At 38.1% G+C, this 19,453-nt stretch overlaps 2 protein-coding genes across 2 annotated transcripts; both read left to right on the forward strand.

The window, feature by feature from the left end:
• The first annotated feature begins 471 nt into the window (after positions 1-471).
• Positions 472-3,780, forward strand: LOC103135372 (glial cell line-derived neurotrophic factor-like). The gene is made up of 2 exons (XM_007548040.2): positions 472-1,242; positions 2,925-3,780. The coding sequence occupies exons 1-2, from the start codon at positions 1,053-1,055 to the stop codon at positions 3,482-3,484; spliced, it is 750 nt and encodes a 249-aa protein (XP_007548102.1). The 5' UTR covers positions 472-1,052; the 3' UTR covers positions 3,485-3,780.
• A 10,492-nt stretch (positions 3,781-14,272) lies between these two features.
• On the forward strand, positions 14,273-17,791 carry LOC103135373 (glial cell line-derived neurotrophic factor-like). Its single transcript, XM_007548041.2, has 2 exons — positions 14,273-15,043; positions 16,726-17,791. The coding sequence occupies exons 1-2, from the start codon at positions 14,854-14,856 to the stop codon at positions 17,283-17,285; spliced, it is 750 nt and encodes a 249-aa protein (XP_007548103.1). The 5' UTR covers positions 14,273-14,853; the 3' UTR covers positions 17,286-17,791.
• The last annotated feature ends 1,662 nt before the right edge of the window (positions 17,792-19,453 follow it).

Genomic DNA, 19,453 nt, shown 5'->3' on the forward strand with positions numbered 1-19,453 from the left:
AGCTGCAGGTTATTCTAGGGCGGATATCTGTTTGGTAGATACATTTGGGTTCAATTGCTTGAGGACATCCACATCACTTCACAAACTTAAATGAACAATTTGCAGACAATTAATATCGTATATCACCTATTTTACATGAGACACAAAGATGGAAACAGACAGCAACATCAAGTATATCTGTTTTTCTTTCTTATTTTTACAACTTTACTTAATAATTGTGCCTGGAAGTCATTACAATACATTGATGTTATATTCCGAACTCTTTCAAAATTCACTTTATTTTGTGCATAGATAATCTCACATCTTTAAAAAACATAAAAAAGGTCTAAAATATTGCAGCCATAAGGTTTGCTTTGTTTTTTTTAATAGATTAAAAATCCAGACAATCTTTAATTAACAGGGATTATGAATCTTGGCGTGTCATCTGGAAAACTGCGTGAATTAGACCACGCTACTAAATCTAACCTCTTCTGTTTTTACTGGTTTATCATCACAAACACGTTTGGATACATGCGCCAAAATCTGGAGAGTCGGGACGGGGAATCCGGTGGAAAGTGTGAAACCTCGCTCTCCCTTTCGGCCATCTGAATACACACGCCGACACGTTCTCAAAACATTTAACTCCACAACCAGAACCGGTTCTGGATCCCAGGGTCAGCCTTGGATGTGCGCGCCAGCCCCTCCGGGCAGTCTGCGTGGGGAGGAGGAAACAGACAGAGCAGACGAAGGACCGCTAGACGTCAGCACCTCTCCACATCTCCTCTGCCTCTGCTCGCAGCCAGGCCAGCTCGGTCTGGATCGATGTTCAATGGGATGGACTGAAATCAGCTGGAGCTCTCTGAAAAAGATCCGCCTGCTCAATGCGAACCTCTGCCCAGCGTGTTTTTTTTTTTTTTTTTTTTTTTTCTAATTTATGTGGCAGACAAGTTCAGAAGAAACTTGGTGTTCCGGGTACACCAGTCCCTTCTTCTGCATCACTTTTTTTTTTTTTAAAGACTGATACCATTTGAGTGCGTATCGCGCCATGTCCATCAGTCGGACTGAGGTGGACCATGAAGTTATGGGATAGCTTGACCACTTGTTTGATTCTGCTGAGTGCAGTGAGGCCCAGCTCGCTGCTCCGAAGCCGACAGCAGCCGGAGAGTCCCCTGGAGGCTCCGCCGGTTCAGATCCGTCTGTCCCTTCTCTCACCGGACATGCGCCCTGCAGAGACAGCAGGCGAACTGGACACAGGAGACAGATGTAAGAGCTAAAAGTTCTACAAAAACTGTTTGTCGAAATATTAAATACGATCAGTGTTCATAATTCTAATTGTTCCTTAACTCATAAACATCTACATTATAAGTAGGGCATTAAAAACATTTAAAGTAATTGTTCATGCTGCAACTTTAAAAACATAACCATTCACACTCTACTAAGTTTCATTTGAAATGGATTTGTTCACTAAATTTAATTCCCATCAGGTGTATTCCAACAAACAACAGGACTAACCCGTTTTTGTGCTTTATGCATGCATTTTTTTTACATTAATGTCCTGAATTATCTTGTTAGGAAATGTTCTCAGGTTAGAAATACATGACAAAAACTTATTTGTTCAACATCAAACAACATTAACTGTAACTATGACAAAACTCGCTGCAGCTTTTGCACTATGAATTGATTAAAAAAATATAACTCTGTTTAACAAATGGATGAATTGTAGTGATAAACTAGCTGACGTTTTTTTAAGTTTGAACTCTGCAAGAGGAAACGTTCCCTGCAGTACACTGTGGACCATATTTGTGAAGGTCGGTAGGCTAAAAGGCTTTCTGAAAGGAATGAGATCTTGGATCAAGTCCAGACTCTTAAGGCTTCCTTTTTTCCAGTTCTATTTAAAAGTGGCATATGTGTGATTGCTTATTTAATACTTTTAAGTCTTTGATAATTAAAAATCTATCCACTTTAAACATTTTAAATGAAGTAATCACTTTAATTTGTGTTCTTGAATCTCACTTTTAAATTATAGACTCACATATTGCCCACTGGAGATGTGTGATCTCAAAGACTTGTGAAACGAACAAAAAAAGAGTGTTGTGTCTTTAAATAATTTAACACTTGTAGAGCCCAAAGCATTGTACATGCAGCAGATATTCAGAGGAACCTTTTATGCTTTATTATGTGTAGATTTTAATGTGCTTTGGTCGATTCAATCCCTAAAATACCTAGTTACTCTATGTGTCTCCAAACAATCACTGACAAGATACACAGCAGGGCCAATCCCCTAATCGTTCTTTGGGTCATCACAGCATTGATTCTTTATCAAGGCTCTTACCCATATGACATATCGTGGCTTAGTTGTTTTGAAGAACATCACAAACTCTAAAATCAACAAGCTAACAGAAAATGTCCAAAGAGTTTTGGGAGGCGTGGGGTGGTAAGAAGAGGGAATCCTTGGAGGCTAAACAGCAAGGAGTGGACAGACAATCTGGCAACCGCTGAAGGACACTGATGGGACTAAAAGAGAAAAATGACAAAATGAGAAGGAAAATGCTGCAAGCTGCAGCCTTACTTGGAAGGTCCACTGTGAACACAAGAACCCATTGAAAAAAATGTAAATGAAAGCAAATTAAATGAAAGATACAAAACCATAAAATGAAATTAAAAATAATAATAATAATGCAGTCTTTTCCTGGTTGGATTGCCATGTATGGCTGACATATCTTCACTACAGCACATTTCAATTCAAAGCTGTCTTGTTGATAGTCATGAATAGATTCTGTTTGTAAAGTAAATTAATCTCTTGGAGTTTAATTCATTGGCTGAATAAAACAAGAAAAAAAACCCCCAGAAAAACACAACATATAGTTTTAATAACTAACTAGAGGCGAGTTCTGTGAAGCATCAGGCATGTTGGTGATTCTGACACTTTTGGTAATCTGTTTCAGACACCATGGAGGAGCTCATCCAGAGTAACAAAAACGTTATGGACTTTATCAAAATAGTGGTCAGCAGAGTTCGTCGCTCCTCTGCAGAGCCTTCGTACACCTCCACCTCCTTTTCTTCCCACCTCAGCGAAAACTGGATCAGGACTCGTCACAGAAGGGAGAGAAAGCAGGGAGCGAGGCTGACGAAGGGCAAAGAGAGGAGAAGAGAAAATAGAGGAGATGAAACGAGCAGGAAGAGTGGAAGACGAGGAGGCGGTGGACGAGGACAGGGCTGCGTGCTCAGGCAGATTCACCTGAACGTGACGGACCTGGGCCTGGGCTACAGCTCCAGCGAGGAGATGATATTCCGGTACTGCTCTGGACCCTGCAGAAAGTCGGAAACCAACTACGACAAAATCCTCTTCAACCTGGTCAACAAGAGGAAGCTCGCCGCCAAAGACACGCCCCTGCAGGCCTGCTGTCGGCCGATCGCGTTTGACGATGACCTGTCATTTCTGGACGACAACCTTATTTACCACACTGTGAGGAAACACTCCGCCAGGAAATGTGGATGTGTGTAGAAACATCTGGTGGCTGAATTTGTTTCATTGGGAACGAGGTGTTTAGTGGTGTTTTTCTTTACTTTTTATTGTGAAAGCTGCTCTGCAGTGTGGTTATGAAGGATTTCCTGCAAGTGGCCGACTTCAGGGGTTCTTTTCAACGAGTCATTTCTACTTTATTTCGCCTTACAGTTTTTAATATTAATCCTTAAACAAAGAACTGCCTTGCAATTATACCCTATGGAATATGTTAGTCACATATGAGATTTAATTTATGAAATGCGAAATGTTTTAACTTATTGATATTTATTACACTTTTATAGAGGAATAAATGTTATTTATTGCTGTGAAGGAATTTCAGACNATTTCACTGTAGATAAAAGCAACAGTTTAATCCAGATATGTTACATGTGAATCACAAATAACCTCCAGATATTCTCATGTCACTCATTTAACAAGGATTGGTACTTCCATCAGGTGAACTTTGTATATCTCTGTTTCCCCAAACACAGACAGAAGAAAGGTCAAATCAGTCAAGATTAGGTAACTTCAATTAGTAATGTTAGATTTAACTTCACAGATATTGTTTTTGTTTTTTAATCAGCACATGCTACATCTAGTAATACTCTGCGAGGCTTGAGACATGCCCTCTTGTCTTATCGAGAAGATAATCTCAGAATCACCGCTGGTCTGTGTTTGCCAAGTGCCCTTCTAAATCCTTTGAGGCCACTGTCCACTTCAAACATGATAGAGACAGTTGAATGAATATTTTCCTGGCCTCTCATCCTGTCAACCTGATCTGTGGCTTCTAGATTGTGTGTTTTTTCCCAGATTAAATATTGCCTAGAATTGAGGTTTTTCAGACTCAAATTAACCAGAAGTAATTAAAAAATATTTCAATACAAATTTCAATTTAATTTGGCATACGAAAAAATTAAAATTAAATTCAAATTGCAAATATAAGAAAATTCATTTGGATGTCATGATTAATCCCCAAATTTATGAACAAGTGATAAATATTTTGAATATTTTACAATTTTATCAAATGTCCTTTTATGTTTCTTTTTTAATATCATGTCTCAGAAAATCAGTTGCCATTGTTAAATAAATTATAGGTCATATGTCTAAATTCTACCTTTGTCCAAAACACAGCAGAATAAACCCCAGAAAAAGAAAAAAAAGAAGAAAAAAAAAACTTAAGCTCATCCAGAATGAGCTAGAAAGTGTTTTGGTATTCCTTTTTGAGTCAGGAGCATGGATGGATGGATGGATGGATGGATGGATGGATGGATGGATGGATGGATGGATGGATGGATGGATGGATGGCTTATTCACATTCATAAATCCTGATGTCAGCAAAAACTAAATCTTCTAAATGTTTTGTTCTGATTAGATTCTGTATCACATATAATTGTTATTGTTTGATAAAAATGAATTCATGAACAGGAATTTTATTCGGTATGAGGATGTAACCAAAGAGCAGGTTATTTTGGTAATGAAAAATTTGGATTCTCTGTCGACTATTAATCAGCCTCAACACTCAACACAGCTTTTATGTGTTCAACAGTAATCTTATACTTAAAACAAAGCTGCGGTGTAAATAATCTGCTTCCATATCCCCACTTTAGGATTTACGTCGAAAATATTTACTTCCCAGATTTTTGTCCCCCCCCAAAAAAATGATCAGTGAGCCGCATGCAGCCGTCTTCCTTTAAAGAACAAAATGGGGCGAGTTTGAAGGTATGAAAACAAAACGCTGTGCTTTAAACAATAGCAACTGTTTTTGTCGTGATTAAATTTTAATTGTGTTCCACCAAACAAAAGTTCAAGTGCGAGAAGTGGTCGTGGAGGGTTCATTAAAATGCATGGCTCTCTTATCAACTTCATAATGCTAGATATGCATAACAATAAGAGTAAAAAATAAAAAAAAAACGAAGCTTCTGAATTATTCCATCAATAATTTAACTGTCTATTCAAACGGGGGAATGAAGCTGTCAAGGAATTAAAAAGAAAGACCACCTCAGGGGGGCGGGGGGAAGCTTCATTCAATTTTAACCCCTTTCTGAAAAACCACCAGCTTTTTTTGTCAAACGCTGATGTGATGCATGTGGACACTGAGCCCTACTGACATTCTACCCTCCATGAAAACAAGCGCTGAGAGACATCAAGACAGAAAAAAACAAGTACAAATGTCACTGGCAGTCATAAATGCAGAGCTGCACCAGCCCTGTGCATGTTTGGCAGTCAGAGCTGTGACTCGGGCACTGTGCAGACAGACAGACGTAGAAGTCAACCCACATCGGCCTGAGGGGTCTGAGAGTGAAAAAAAAGTCAGTGGTCAGGGGGAATGACAGTGAGGGAAAGAGGAAGTGATGGAAAGAAAAGTAAAGGAAGTGGGACAAAGAAACAAAGAAGAAACGGATACAAAGAGGGTGTGACTGAAAAGGAATCCAAGGGTTTCAGCTAAGATGTACGCAGTGGTGTAAGAAATGGACAGAAGGAAGCTTAGCATCAACCTTTAACTAAAACTTATCTACGTATTTTAAAAGCATTTATATTGTTTCTTGCAAAAAATCTTTGTAAAATAGAAGTTGAACTACATGCACTATAAATCTAGCAATGTAGAGATCAGACATCATGGTGTTGAGAAAAAAAATCACTTAACTCAAGAGCTTGGCTGAAATAAAAAAAAATTTAATTTATTTGTTATTTACGACACCATATTGAGTAGACTGCTTGGTGCTGATGTTAGGAAGATCTGTCATTGTTTAGTACACAAGTTATCTTGTAACTTCTTTTCTTTTAGCAGTAGTGTCCGACTTTTAGCTGTTTGCTCAACAAGGAAATTTGAGAAAAACAAAAAAAGAAAATTAATTGTGAGAAACTGCAGCGCAGCAACGGTTAGGTTAGAAACAACATTCATGCTTGTTTCTGCAGTGAAAACCACATGTGATGCTGCTCCAGGGAGTTCACTGAAACATCTTCCAGTTTGTTTTGTGGATTTATTTCTGTTTTGAGTCTGATCTTCATCAAGTATAAGAGGTGATTGGGTTTGACTGAGGGCTTCTGATTGATTCCCTAATAATATTTCACCTCTTCACCTCTTTGATCTTTCTTATCTTAAAATTACAATCATTGATTTCCTGAATAATGAATGCACACACGCTCCCTCTAAAGAACTGTCTTTGATAGATCAGGTGGTGCCTCTGGATAAAAATCTTTATTCTGCAACATTTGTTTTTGCATATTTTAACTAAGAATAGTTGCTGTTTTTGTTTTTACAGTTAATAAACTGTTTTTCTTTCTCTGGAATCCATTCTTGATTGTAAGCAAAAAACACACATTTTCTAATCTCTACTTTATTTTTTCCATCACATTTCCCAGCATTTTTTTGTGAATTTTATTCTTTCTTTTATTCTTCGATTTCAAATTAAAAAGCTGAAACACAGGAACAAAAATGTTTATCACTCTGCATAGAAATGGTTGCATTTAAATTTCTTCTCAGTAAGCTGGACTGAAAAAGAACATAAGTAAAAAAAAAAAAAAAACAAAAACACATATTAAAATAATAATGGCATAATTGTACTTAATTTTGTTAAAAAAAATGCAGTTTTGTTTTGTGGCATGAAATGGGCTTTGTTTTAAGTAGAGAATGTCCCAAGTTGTGTTTTTGCTGCCTATGAACACACATAAAAAGATTGCTTTGATTTATTGTACTTTTTTTACTAAATAGTGGTGCTTTGGTTTTCTGTGATATCATGAATAAAAGGTGAAAACATTTAAAAATACAGTCAGTGACACAAAGAAACCGTGCATGCTATCAGCCTCACGTTGCCATGTTACAAGTTCATTTCATTGTTATGCTCATTGTAATAATATTTCATGTTTCCAGTCCAACTAGTTTGTGGAAGCTGAACTCACCAGATCTCCGCGCATTTGATCTTCTGGCACCAAAGCAAACGCTGGCAGAGCAGATAGCAAAGAAAAGTAAACATAGCAGACGCTTCTCTTTACATGTAGGATCCATAGTTTCACTTGGTCAAATCCACATTTTAGGACACATCCAAAAGCGCAACTTTATCGATAAGTAAATGCTCAGCTGGTGCGGAAGCTGTCTCAAATGAAAGCTCGTCTCTCTTCCAAATTTGGAGACAAACGCCCTCCAAAGACGCACGGGATCTGTCCGTGGGGGAAAGGGCAGCTACGCTTTGACACTGATAAGATTACAGGCTGCAAAAGATCAGTGGGGTGGGTCATGAACGGACGAGCAGCCTAGTGACCGAGCCCCGGAGATGCGCTCTGACAGACGATGGACGACAAATCTCGCCGTCAATTCGTCCTCGCAAACACCGATGAATGGTGGCCACGGTCATTTTTACGCATGATCGATGTCGTGCCACGCTCCGATTCGCCTCTTAGACAACAGATGAGCCTCACAACCAAGTGCAAGGAACGTGGGGCCATTTAGAGCTAAGAGGATAATAAGCGTCTAATCCGCGCACTGGACACAGATGGAGAGCATGTCTTGGCGCAGAAGCAGGGGGGGGGGAGACGCTCAAACAACAGACTCTGAATATTAATGCTGTGCGTGCGGGGCAGCGGTTGTTGTAATCACTTGGCAGGAGTGAGATCTGAAAAAGTTTGTGCTTCTGCGAAATTCTGTTATGAGAGAAAGAGCATTATTTGGATAAGATCCTATATGAATTAGCTACATTATTTTTTTAAATGAAGTGGACCACCAGCTCATGTTTCACTTTTTGTCAGTTAGTTGAGCATAATGTAACTTTGCATAATAATTGGCCAGAAGGAGCAGGATTATTTCACCTATTGTTATTGACACAGTAGGCTACCATTCTAAAACCCCAGTCATCTATTGGCTTATATGTATAATAGCCTTAATTAGAATAAAAATATGTAAATTTTTGACAAACATTTTATGTCAAACATAATTATGGCGTTCTAATGGATTAGAATGGCATGCGTAAATGTTATTATTGTAATTACATAATTTTGATCATTTAAGTGCATTCAAACTATCTTTATTTGTCTCCCATGGAATATGTCAGGGCCAACGCTGCATCTCAGTACACAAGAAACAAACAAGTGTAAAGTGTAGTAAAAAAATTAAAAAATTAAAAAAAAAATTAGGGACAAGCAACAGCAGTAACTGTAGCCTAGAGACGATTGGAAGGCAAAGCTCTTTTGAGAACTTGAGAAGATCTGGAGTTGTTGACACATGAAGCAAGGCATCTGAATTTCTTGTATTAAGGCGATACGTGAGCCAAAGACAGCATCAGAAACATTTTGCCTGAGCTAATGAGAAAACGGCTGATCGATTGCTCCGTGGTAAAAGGTCCTCTGTTCAAATAAAAGTGAATTTTGTTTATCATTTCTTAATCAAGGTTGCAAAGTCTGGAGAATGCTTGGAGAGGCGCATATTAGTTGAGCTCCAGTGTGAGGTTTTTACAGTAAGTGAAGGCTTCTGTTGGTGTTGCTCCACTGTGCTTTTTTGGACTCTGCCATCAATGCAGGCGTCTCCAAGAAAACTTTTGACCACTTTGTGCTTCCTTCTGCTGACCAACTTCATTGACTGTGAAGTGACAGCCCGACTACAAACATCAAAAGCAGCAAGATTATCGCTGTATTATTATTAAAATGGTAAAAGGTCAACAAGGTTTCTTTGTCTTTCTTGACATTTTTATTTCAGCTGTGTAGTTTGAAGGTTTCAACGAGGCAGGCAGTAACACTATCTAAGGGTTTAGGACATTCCTCATATGCTTGATAGGAGGAATGTGTTGTCTTCCTTTATGAAAAATTAACCAGCACATTTAGAATGACAAACAATTAACAAAGCGCACAAATGGTGCAAAACATTTAAAGCAAAAATTAAAGTGTGTTTGCAGACTCAGTCTTTGTCTTTGTGGCAAAACTGGTAATCAAACACAGCTGAAACAAATCCAGGTGTCCTGTTCTAGGCTCGTTCTTGAACCACTGGCAAAGTTGGTTTACCGGAGGAAGGAGAGGAAGAAATGAGAGGTAGGGTTGCAGAAGGGACAAGATCCTGTTGGCTCAGTCTGGTAATCCAAAGGAGAATGCAGCTGTGCTAGAGTTTGTTGATATCGGTACTTTGCAGAGCTGGCAGACAGGAGGTGAAGGAGATGTCTGATGCGGAGATTCTTTGACAACCTGGGTCTCGAGGATGCAGGAGGCCGATCAGACTGGGTGTCCTCCAGGACAAATTTGAAGAGACGTTCAAGACAGAATCATACAAATTTTCCTTGAAGGTGAATTCTGTTGTACCAAATAGGTTGAGAGGCATCGACTGATCGTCAGGCAGCATCTTGTGAACCCAGGCAAAGGATGAGAAGATTGCGCTCACACCTGAGAGCAATCTGCCTCACAAACGCTTCCCTGTCACTGGAAGCAGAGGTAAACAATGGTCCGTCCAGCATACCCAGCAAACTCACACCCCAAATCATGATACAGGGCAGACTTTTAAAATGGTATGCTGTCCACCTTGTCTTTTGTCAATGGAAATATATACACAGCAATGAAGCAGGCTTTGTCATCCCATTTTCAATTTTTAAAGGTTTTGTTGGCTCTAGTGGCCTTTATTTGACAGCTGTCAGACAGTAGGTTGTGAGAGAAAGGGAAAACATGCGGCAAATGAAATCTGACCGGGACTCGAACCTGTAACGACCGCGTGGGGGACTAAGACCTCCATATATGGGCTGCACGTCTTAGCCTTGTGTCGTGCTCCCATTTTCGATTTTACTCTCCTGTGCTCTCAGTTATTTTTTTTTTCTGAGTGTGGAATAGTCCATCTTCATTGAAAAGAAGAATTAAATCATGTGATCATCAAATAACACATTGATTAAACAAATTTATGTTAGTCTCCATCATCCATGAAGTGTATTCTGCAGTTTCACTAAATTTAGAGGACTAAGACAAACAAATGAAACACATCTGTAGAACATGATGCTGCTTTTTCAAAAGTTTTTGAAATTTTACTAATTACCATGTATTGACTTGACCTCCAGACGTAGCAGACTGGAAATTACATTACAACAAGAAATCACATGAATCCTCACTTTAACACAAGATGTGTTAGTATTTGCTGCACTTTGATGTAGCAAGTGCTCTTTATTTAATGAAGTAACTGTAGGTGGGTAGCCAGAAGCTGTGCGTAAGTAAAAGCAGCATTACTTCAAAATAATATTACTCAACTAAAATGAATAAGTATGGAGCTGGAAAAGTTCAAAGGTTGTGTTACAGGAACGTCTGAAAATGAAAAACAGTCCACTTGCACCTTCTTGATCTTTAAACTCCTAAGTTAGATTTAGTCTAAAACTCTATAGAAAAACTCTGGTTCTAGTTGTAAGAGTTTCACAGTGACATTTATGAAAAGTTTTGGTCTATTTTTAAACCTTCTTCCAGCATGGGAAACAAAAAATAAAATAAGAGTTAGCCGTTTTGTTTGACCTTTTCAGGAGAAATGTGATTTAGATTGAAGACGTAGTTTTATAACAAAGAAAGAAAGAAAGCAGGAAACGTACTTAACATATGAAATCATTAAGTATTTGTACTTAGGTTTTGTGTTTCCTTTGTGAATCTGTGCTGAAAATCCCTGATATAATTTAGACTGTCTTTTTTTTCTGTTTAACAAGCTGGTCACATAAATTGCCATAAGAGCTTTTTGTTAGTTAAGACTTGTAACAAAATAAAGCCCCTTCTCCTGCCAGGACTTTTTATAAAAGCTACCATAGTCCTTTATTTCATTTCACATATGATTATAATTCCTTCCATCTCCACATGTTGACCAAAGGCTCTTGTTTTTTTAGAAGTTTGTAACAAAACTTAGTCATCTGCTCATAGAGCATAGCTGCATGTCTATGAAATAGACATGCAGCTATGTAATACTTTGGTTTAGCGGCATCCTCCATTACTGGATAGATATTACCGTAATATTACAAAATAAGACTCTAAATAGGAATAGATCCGTAAAGTAATTTTAGCATTACTACACCACAGCAAAGAAAGCTGATGTTTCTATAATTAAGCCTATAAAACATAAAGGTAATCTTGTCTTGGCAGCGTCTGCCTATGTAACATATATTAACATATTACTAATTAATAAATATATATAACACACTCAATATTTAGTGAGACCTGTAAGGACATCTTGATTTAACCATGTTTTAATATTTTTGTGTTTTAAATAATACTGCTCACTTTTGATTCGTTGTTTTCAATAATCATCAATGCATCTTTTTTTATTGCACTTTGTTTTGCAATTTGTTTTAATTTCTCATAGTTTTCTTTGGTACACAATAAATGGAAGAATTTATAAGACAATCTCTTGACTTTTACCGTTGATGCACTAACGTCTACATAAAACTGAGATAAGTAAACCACTGCTGGCAGAAGACCTTCATGAAATCAGTTTATTAAAAGGTAAACGATCAAGGTAAAAAATTTCACAAACTTAGAAAATGCACAACTGTTGAGGCCAGCAGTCGGACATGTGAAAGCAGTTAAAAAGCACAATAAATGTCACCGTGAAAAAATGACTGGGTTTTCAGAACTGTTTTCAGATTGAACAAAATGCCTGTCTTCCTGATGTTTCCCCTGAGGACTGCTGCTGATTGAAGCGTTGACTACATTCAATAAAATGTTGCCTTTCACTCTGTTTTCAATAATGACTTTCATCTTTGGGGAAAACTGTCACGTAACACAAACCACTGACAGCTCCATAAATAACCCTGTCAAAACGTAGAATTACTTATAATACCATGATACTCTCAGGGCTTAATAATAATAATACTCAAGATAAAAATATCCTAGTCTCCAAGTGATGCAGACTGGCCATCGTGTTCAATTTTACACATCAACTGGCTTAACAAGTATTCAACAAATAAACATGTTGCCAACCATTAGTCTCAATCTTAAAACAAAGAACAATTTTCATGCTTTTAAGAAGATACACCTCATATCATGGAGATAATAGCTGTCAGCATGCCCTACATCACGTAGTAACACAATTAACTGAAAAAAGTTGCATTTAGGCTTATAATCACATTTAGAGTACGTTTCAAATGACTGATCTTTAACATAATTGTTTGAAGTGTCAAAAAACATAATTTTCACTGTCAACACTGTAGGTTCATGTCCTGTGGCGTGAAATGCATTCCCTTAATTATAGTTGTGATACTTGAAACTGAGTGGCTGAAAAAATGATCATTTATCTCCACAAACGAAACTCAATGGTTCCCTCTCCTGGAGAAATAAAAACATATACAGTAGGAACACACATAGACATACTGAAAAACAAACACAGAGAAATGGATCTGCTATAAAACAGACATGAACAAAGTCTCAATACTTGCATTAAAGTATCAAATAAGTATTTTTAACATTACAGAATAATAAGGGATCCTATGGATGGAGGGATTTCTGTGTAAAAACAATTATGTTGTAGTATTATAGGCAGAAATAAACCGTGTCCACTAATGGTGTCATATCTCTAACACTGCCACAGATTACACAAATTTCAATGTGAAATATTTGAAAATTAGACTTTATTTTCAGAAAATGCCCCACTTATTCCACAAAAGTATTTCCACACACTTGCAGAAATGTTTCCTAAAATTTTACTGCTTTGCCAAATGTATTTATTTTTTTCTCTTACAGTCCTTTTGTACTGTTTCAGGGATTCAACTCGGCTCTTACAGGATGATAACCTGAAGTAAATGATTAACTTTCTTAAACTGTTGCTGACCTTCTCTTAACACCGGTGAACTCCACATGGTTTAAGAAAGTGGACGACATCCACTCTCACAGCTCCTGTAGTCTGATCGCTCTCACCCTCAGGCCACAACAGCAGCAGCACATGGTGTTGATTACAGCCCAAACGCTGCAATGGGTCAAGAAAAATGTGCTTTTTACAACAGTCAATAATCCATTCATAACCTACAGCGGGCTTGGGAACTTGTTGCTTTTGCCAAATCATGTCTTGGATTTCTAATCTCATCTGTCATTATTTTTGAAACATCCCGACATAAGAGAAATAATACTGCTTAATAACTTTGCGACTTTCCAGTAGCTGTAAAAGGTCTGACTTTTCCTGAAAGAGTTTGTCCGCCACAAATTCAGCAGCAATACAAGTTTTAATTGAACATTTTTAACATTAGTCAACATTTTAGACATTTAGATAAAGTCACAGATTTTTGTTAGATACAGGAATTCTTCAATCAAGCCAAAGTTTGAAATAACTGACCAAGCTAACAAATTAAATATTTTCTTCTTTATTTGTAATAGATGTATTGTTGTGCTTCTTTGAGCTGCAGGTTATTCTAGGGCGGATATCTGTTTGGTAGATACATTTGGGTTCAATTGCTTGAGGACATCCACATCACTTCACAAACTTAAATGAACAATTTGCAGACAATTAATATCGTATATCACCTATTTTACATGAGACACAAAGATGGAAACAGACAGCAACATCAAGTATATCTGTTTTTCTTTCTTATTTTTACAACTTTACTTAATAATTGTGCCTGGAAGTCATTACAATACATTGATGTTATATTCCGAACTCTTTCAAAATTCACTTTATTTTGTGCATAGATAATCTCACATCTTTAAAAAACATAAAAAAGGTCTAAAATATTGCAGCCATAAGGTTTGCTTTGTTTTTTTTAATAGATTAAAAATCCAGACAATCTTTAATTAACAGGGATTATGAATCTTGGCGTGTCATCTGGAAAACTGCGTGAATTAGACCACGCTACTAAATCTAACCTCTTCTGTTTTTACTGGTTTATCATCACAAACACGTTTGGATACATGCGCCAAAATCTGGAGAGTCGGGACGGGGAATCCGGTGGAAAGTGTGAAACCTCGCTCTCCCTTTCGGCCATCTGAATACACACGCCGACACGTTCTCAAAACATTTAACTCCACAACCAGAACCGGTTCTGGATCCCAGGGTCAGCCTTGGATGTGCGCGCCAGCCCCTCCGGGCAGTCTGCGTGGGGAGGAGGAAACAGACAGAGCAGACGAAGGACCGCTAGACGTCAGCACCTCTCCACATCTCCTCTGCCTCTGCTCGCAGCCAGGCCAGCTCGGTCTGGATCGATGTTCAATGGGATGGACTGAAATCAGCTGGAGCTCTCTGAAAAAGATCCGCCTGCTCAATGCGAACCTCTGCCCAGCGTGTTTTTTTTTTTTTTTTTTTTTTTTCTAATTTATGTGGCAGACAAGTTCAGAAGAAACTTGGTGTTCCGGGTACACCAGTCCCTTCTTCTGCATCACTTTTTTTTTTTTTAAAGACTGATACCATTTGAGTGCGTATCGCGCCATGTCCATCAGTCGGACTGAGGTGGACCATGAAGTTATGGGATAGCTTGACCACTTGTTTGATTCTGCTGAGTGCAGTGAGGCCCAGCTCGCTGCTCCGAAGCCGACAGCAGCCGGAGAGTCCCCTGGAGGCTCCGCCGGTTCAGATCCGTCTGTCCCTTCTCTCACCGGACATGCGCCCTGCAGAGACAGCAGGCGAACTGGACACAGGAGACAGATGTAAGAGCTAAAAGTTCTACAAAAACTGTTTGTCGAAATATTAAATACGATCAGTGTTCATAATTCTAATTGTTCCTTAACTCATAAACATCTACATTATAAGTAGGGCATTAAAAACATTTAAAGTAATTGTTCATGCTGCAACTTTAAAAACATAACCATTCACACTCTACTAAGTTTCATTTGAAATGGATTTGTTCACTAAATTTAATTCCCATCAGGTGTATTCCAACAAACAACAGGACTAACCCGTTTTTGTGCTTTATGCATGCATTTTTTTTACATTAATGTCCTGAATTATCTTGTTAGGAAATGTTCTCAGGTTAGAAATACATGACAAAAACTTATTTGTTCAACATCAAACAACATTAACTGTAACTATGACAAAACTCGCTGCAGCTTTTGCACTATGAATTGATTAAAAAAATATAACTCTGTTTAACAAATGGATGAATTGTAGTGATAAACTAGCTGACGTTTTTTTAAGTTTGAACTCTGCAAGAGGAAACGTTCCCTGCAGTACACTGTGGACCATATTTGTGAAGGTCGGTAGGCTAAAAGGCTTTCTGAAAGGAATGAGATCTTGGATCAAGTCCAGACTCTTAAGGCTTCCTTTTTTCCAGTTCTATTTAAAAGTGGCATATGTGTGATTGCTTATTTAATACTTTTAAGTCTTTGATAATTAAAAATCTATCCACTTTAAACATTTTAAATGAAGTAATCACTTTAATTTGTGTTCTTGAATCTCACTTTTAAATTATAGACTCACATATTGCCCACTGGAGATGTGTGATCTCAAAGACTTGTGAAACGAACAAAAAAAGAGTGTTGTGTCTTTAAATAATTTAATACTTGTAGAGCCCAAAGCATTGTACATGCAGCAGATATTCAGAGGAACCTTTTATGCTTTATTATGTGTAGATTTTAATGTGCTTTGGTCGATTCAATCCCTAAAATACCTAGTTACTCTATGTGTCTCCAAACAATCACTGACAAGATACACAGCAGGGCCAATCCCCTAATCGTTCTTTGGGTCATCACAGCATTGATTCTTTATCAAGGCTCTTACCCATATGACATATCGTGGCTTAGTTGTTTTGAAGAACATCACAAACTCTAAAATCAACAAGCTAACAGAAAATGTCCAAAGAGTTTTGGGAGGCGTGGGGTGGTAAGAAGAGGGAATCCTTGGAGGCTAAACAGCAAGGAGTGGACAGACAATCTGGCAACCGCTGAAGGACACTGATGGGACTAAAAGAGAAAAATGACAAAATGAGAAGGAAAATGCTGCAAGCTGCAGCCTTACTTGGAAGGTCCACTGTGAACACAAGAACCCATTGAAAAACATGTAAATGAAAGCAAATTAAATGAAAGATACAAAACCATAAAATGAAATTAAAAATAATAATAATAATGCAGTCTTTTCCTGGTTGGATTGCCATGTATGGCTGACATATCTTCACTACAGCACATTTCAATTCAAAGCTGTCTTGTTGATAGTCATGAATAGATTCTGTTTGTAAAGTAAATTAATCTCTTGGAGTTTAATTCATTGGCTGAATAAAACAAGAAAAAAAACCCCCAGAAAAACACAACATATAGTTTTAATAACTAACTAGAGGCGAGTTCTGTGAAGCATCAGGCATGTTGGTGATTCTGACACTTTTGGTAATCTGTTTCAGACACCATGGAGGAGCTCATCCAGAGTAACAAAAACGTTATGGACTTTATCAAAATAGTGGTCAGCAGAGTTCGTCGCTCCTCTGCAGAGCCTTCGTACACCTCCACCTCCTTTTCTTCCCACCTCAGCGAAAACTGGATCAGGACTCGTCACAGAAGGGAGAGAAAGCAGGGAGCGAGGCTGACGAAGGGCAAAGAGAGGAGAAGAGAAAACAAAGGAGATGAAACGAGCAGGAAGAGTGGAAGACGAGGAGGCGGTGGACGAGGACAGGGCTGCGTGCTCAGGCAGATTCACCTGAACGTGACGGACCTGGGCCTGGGCTACAGCTCCAGCGAGGAGATGATATTCCGGTACTGCTCTGGACCCTGCAGAAAGTCGGAAACCAACTACGACAAAATCCTCTTCAACCTGGTCAACAAGAGGAAGCTCGCCGCCAAAGACACGCCCCTGCAGGCCTGCTGTCGGCCGATCGCGTTTGACGATGACCTGTCATTTCTGGACGACAACCTTATTTACCACACTGTGAGGAAACACTCCGCCAGGAAATGTGGATGTGTGTAGAAACATCTGGTGGCTGAATTTGTTTCATTGGGAACGAGGTGTTTAGTGGTGTTTTTCTTTAGTTTTTATTGTGAAAGCTGCTCTGCAGTGTGGTTATGAAGGAATTCCTGCAAGTGGCCGACTTCAGGGGTTCTTTTCAACGAGTCATTTCTACTTTATTTCGCCTTACAGTTTTTAATATTAATCCTTAAACAAAGAACTGCCTTGCAATTATACCCTATGGAATATGTTAGTCACATATGAGATTTAATTTATGAAATGCGAAATGTTTTAACTTATTGATATTTATTACACTTTTATAGAGGAATAAATGTTATTTATTGCTGTGAAGGAATTTCAGACTGTGATAAAGTTAAAGGATTCGTGTTTACGGTGTGTTGTAGATGTCCTGCAACATCATGGATGCAGCTTTACACTTTAGCTGCATCCATGCAGCTAAAGTGTAGCTTTAGCTGCATGGATGTCTATAGACATAGACTACAGACAAAGACTATTTGTCTATGTCTATTTGTCATAGACAAATAGGAGGCAAAATCATCACGTTGAAACAACACAGAAATGGGTTTCTTATTTACTTTTACATGTTAAGCAATAAAGTAAAGACACAATGTTTTATTCAAACAAAGAAGTCTGATTTTTGTTGAATAGGGGTCTGTAAATTGTTGTTTCAAAACAAAAACAAAAAATGGTTTTACACATCTGTCTTATTAAAAGAGAAGCATAGGTCTACCATTGCTTGAGTCTGAAATAAAAGAGAGTAGAAATAAATAACATTACATCTGAGTTACAAAATGACACTTTTTGAAATGAGCAGCTTTCAATGTAAAACTTATCAAACTAATATTTACTGTACAGAACAGGGTAAATGCCTGTCTAACATGTGCCTGTTGATTTGGACCCATCATTCTGATTCTTAACCAGTAATACATCACATCGTAGTTGCCCTTGGTAAGAAACAGCACAGGCTTGACATGGTCCTGAGCCAGAATGCGATGGCTGAAGCTTATGCCAGGTCCATCAGCTTTCTGGTATGGCTGATGCATTTATCAACTACAGTACAATGGCTGAACCTCATGCATGGAGAAATTCAGTCCGACTTACGACTATAAGCTTCACACATGTGGTTCTCACTCACGGTCCGCAATAAATAAAAAAAATAAAGACAGTGGATAATTTTATTTTTTTTTTCTAGAAAATTTTCAACCTTCATACTAAGGATTTTAATTCACACTGAAAAATTCTGAGAAATAATAAATTTATGTAAGAAAAATATGAATAATCACAGGAAATGTATTTTTTCCCACAATGTTTGTTCTCTCAAATGAACCTAAACAACCCAAAAACTTAACTGATTCAATCTTCGAAATGAAAGAGCAGATAATGAGGAATGTGTCTACAACAAAAAGAAAAAATATTTCCCACCCCAATGAAAACCAATAAGTCGCAGAGAGAGACAACAGACAGACCATAATAGCCTGCATCTCTCCGTCATGGTTGCCATGGTAATTAATTATCTGCACCTGGGCTGACTCTGTCTGTCAGACAGAATGCTGGAGACAGTTTCTATACTTGTGAGACACCTAGGGTCGGTCTCAAGGACCCTGACAAAAAAACATAAGCCCTATGCAAAATTTTGAAAACATTTTACGGGAGTAGACTGGTGTATCTATGTCATGACCGACTTTGAGTCCAATAGGGTGATATTTGTGCCCGGGAGGGCAAGTTAAAAAGAGTTTTGGAATCAGAAATCCACTGTGTTGTGTCTGTGTGTGTTTCAGAGAGAAAGATTACTGATTCCGTGAGACACTCAGCCTCGTTTTTTTTCGCTCTTTTTTCGCAATTTATGTGCCCATTTTAACTCAGAATCCCTCTAAAAGTAATAGCTCCCTTTTTGGGATCAAGCTGAATGTTTTGATACCACTTTTGTGGGTGTGCATGCAGCGGTACGGGACGCATTAATGGTGATGGAAAAATAAATAAATAAAGCTATAAATAAATAAAGAGACCACTTATTGGGTGTAGAACAATAGGTTCCTGCCATGCATTGCATAGGCAGGCCCCAATTATTCCCAGTTGTTTTCCATATAATTAATCTCCAAATGGCACAACAGATTCAGCAGATAGAAATTAACAACAAAGCTTGTTTATGCACCAGAAATCTTGCTTTT

Source organism: Poecilia formosa, unplaced genomic scaffold (assembly GCF_000485575.1).
Source record: "Poecilia formosa unplaced genomic scaffold, Poecilia_formosa-5.1.2 Scaffold25, whole genome shotgun sequence".
NCBI lineage: Eukaryota > Metazoa > Chordata > Actinopteri > Cyprinodontiformes > Poeciliidae > Poecilia > Poecilia formosa.

What these genes read in the sequence shown, in the direction of transcription:
- LOC103135372 (XM_007548040.2), top strand. Translation starts at nt 1,053, where the DNA reads ATGAAGTTATGGGATAGCTTGACCACTTGTTTGATTCTGCTGAGTGCA. An exon ending in ACTGGACACAGGAGACAGAT is followed by an intron (nt 1,243 to 2,924) that starts GTAAGAGCTAAA and finishes AATCTGTTTCAG; the next exon opens with ACACCATGGAGGAGCTCATC.
- LOC103135373 (XM_007548041.2), top strand. Translation starts at nt 14,854, where the DNA reads ATGAAGTTATGGGATAGCTTGACCACTTGTTTGATTCTGCTGAGTGCA. An exon ending in ACTGGACACAGGAGACAGAT is followed by an intron (nt 15,044 to 16,725) that starts GTAAGAGCTAAA and finishes AATCTGTTTCAG; the next exon opens with ACACCATGGAGGAGCTCATC.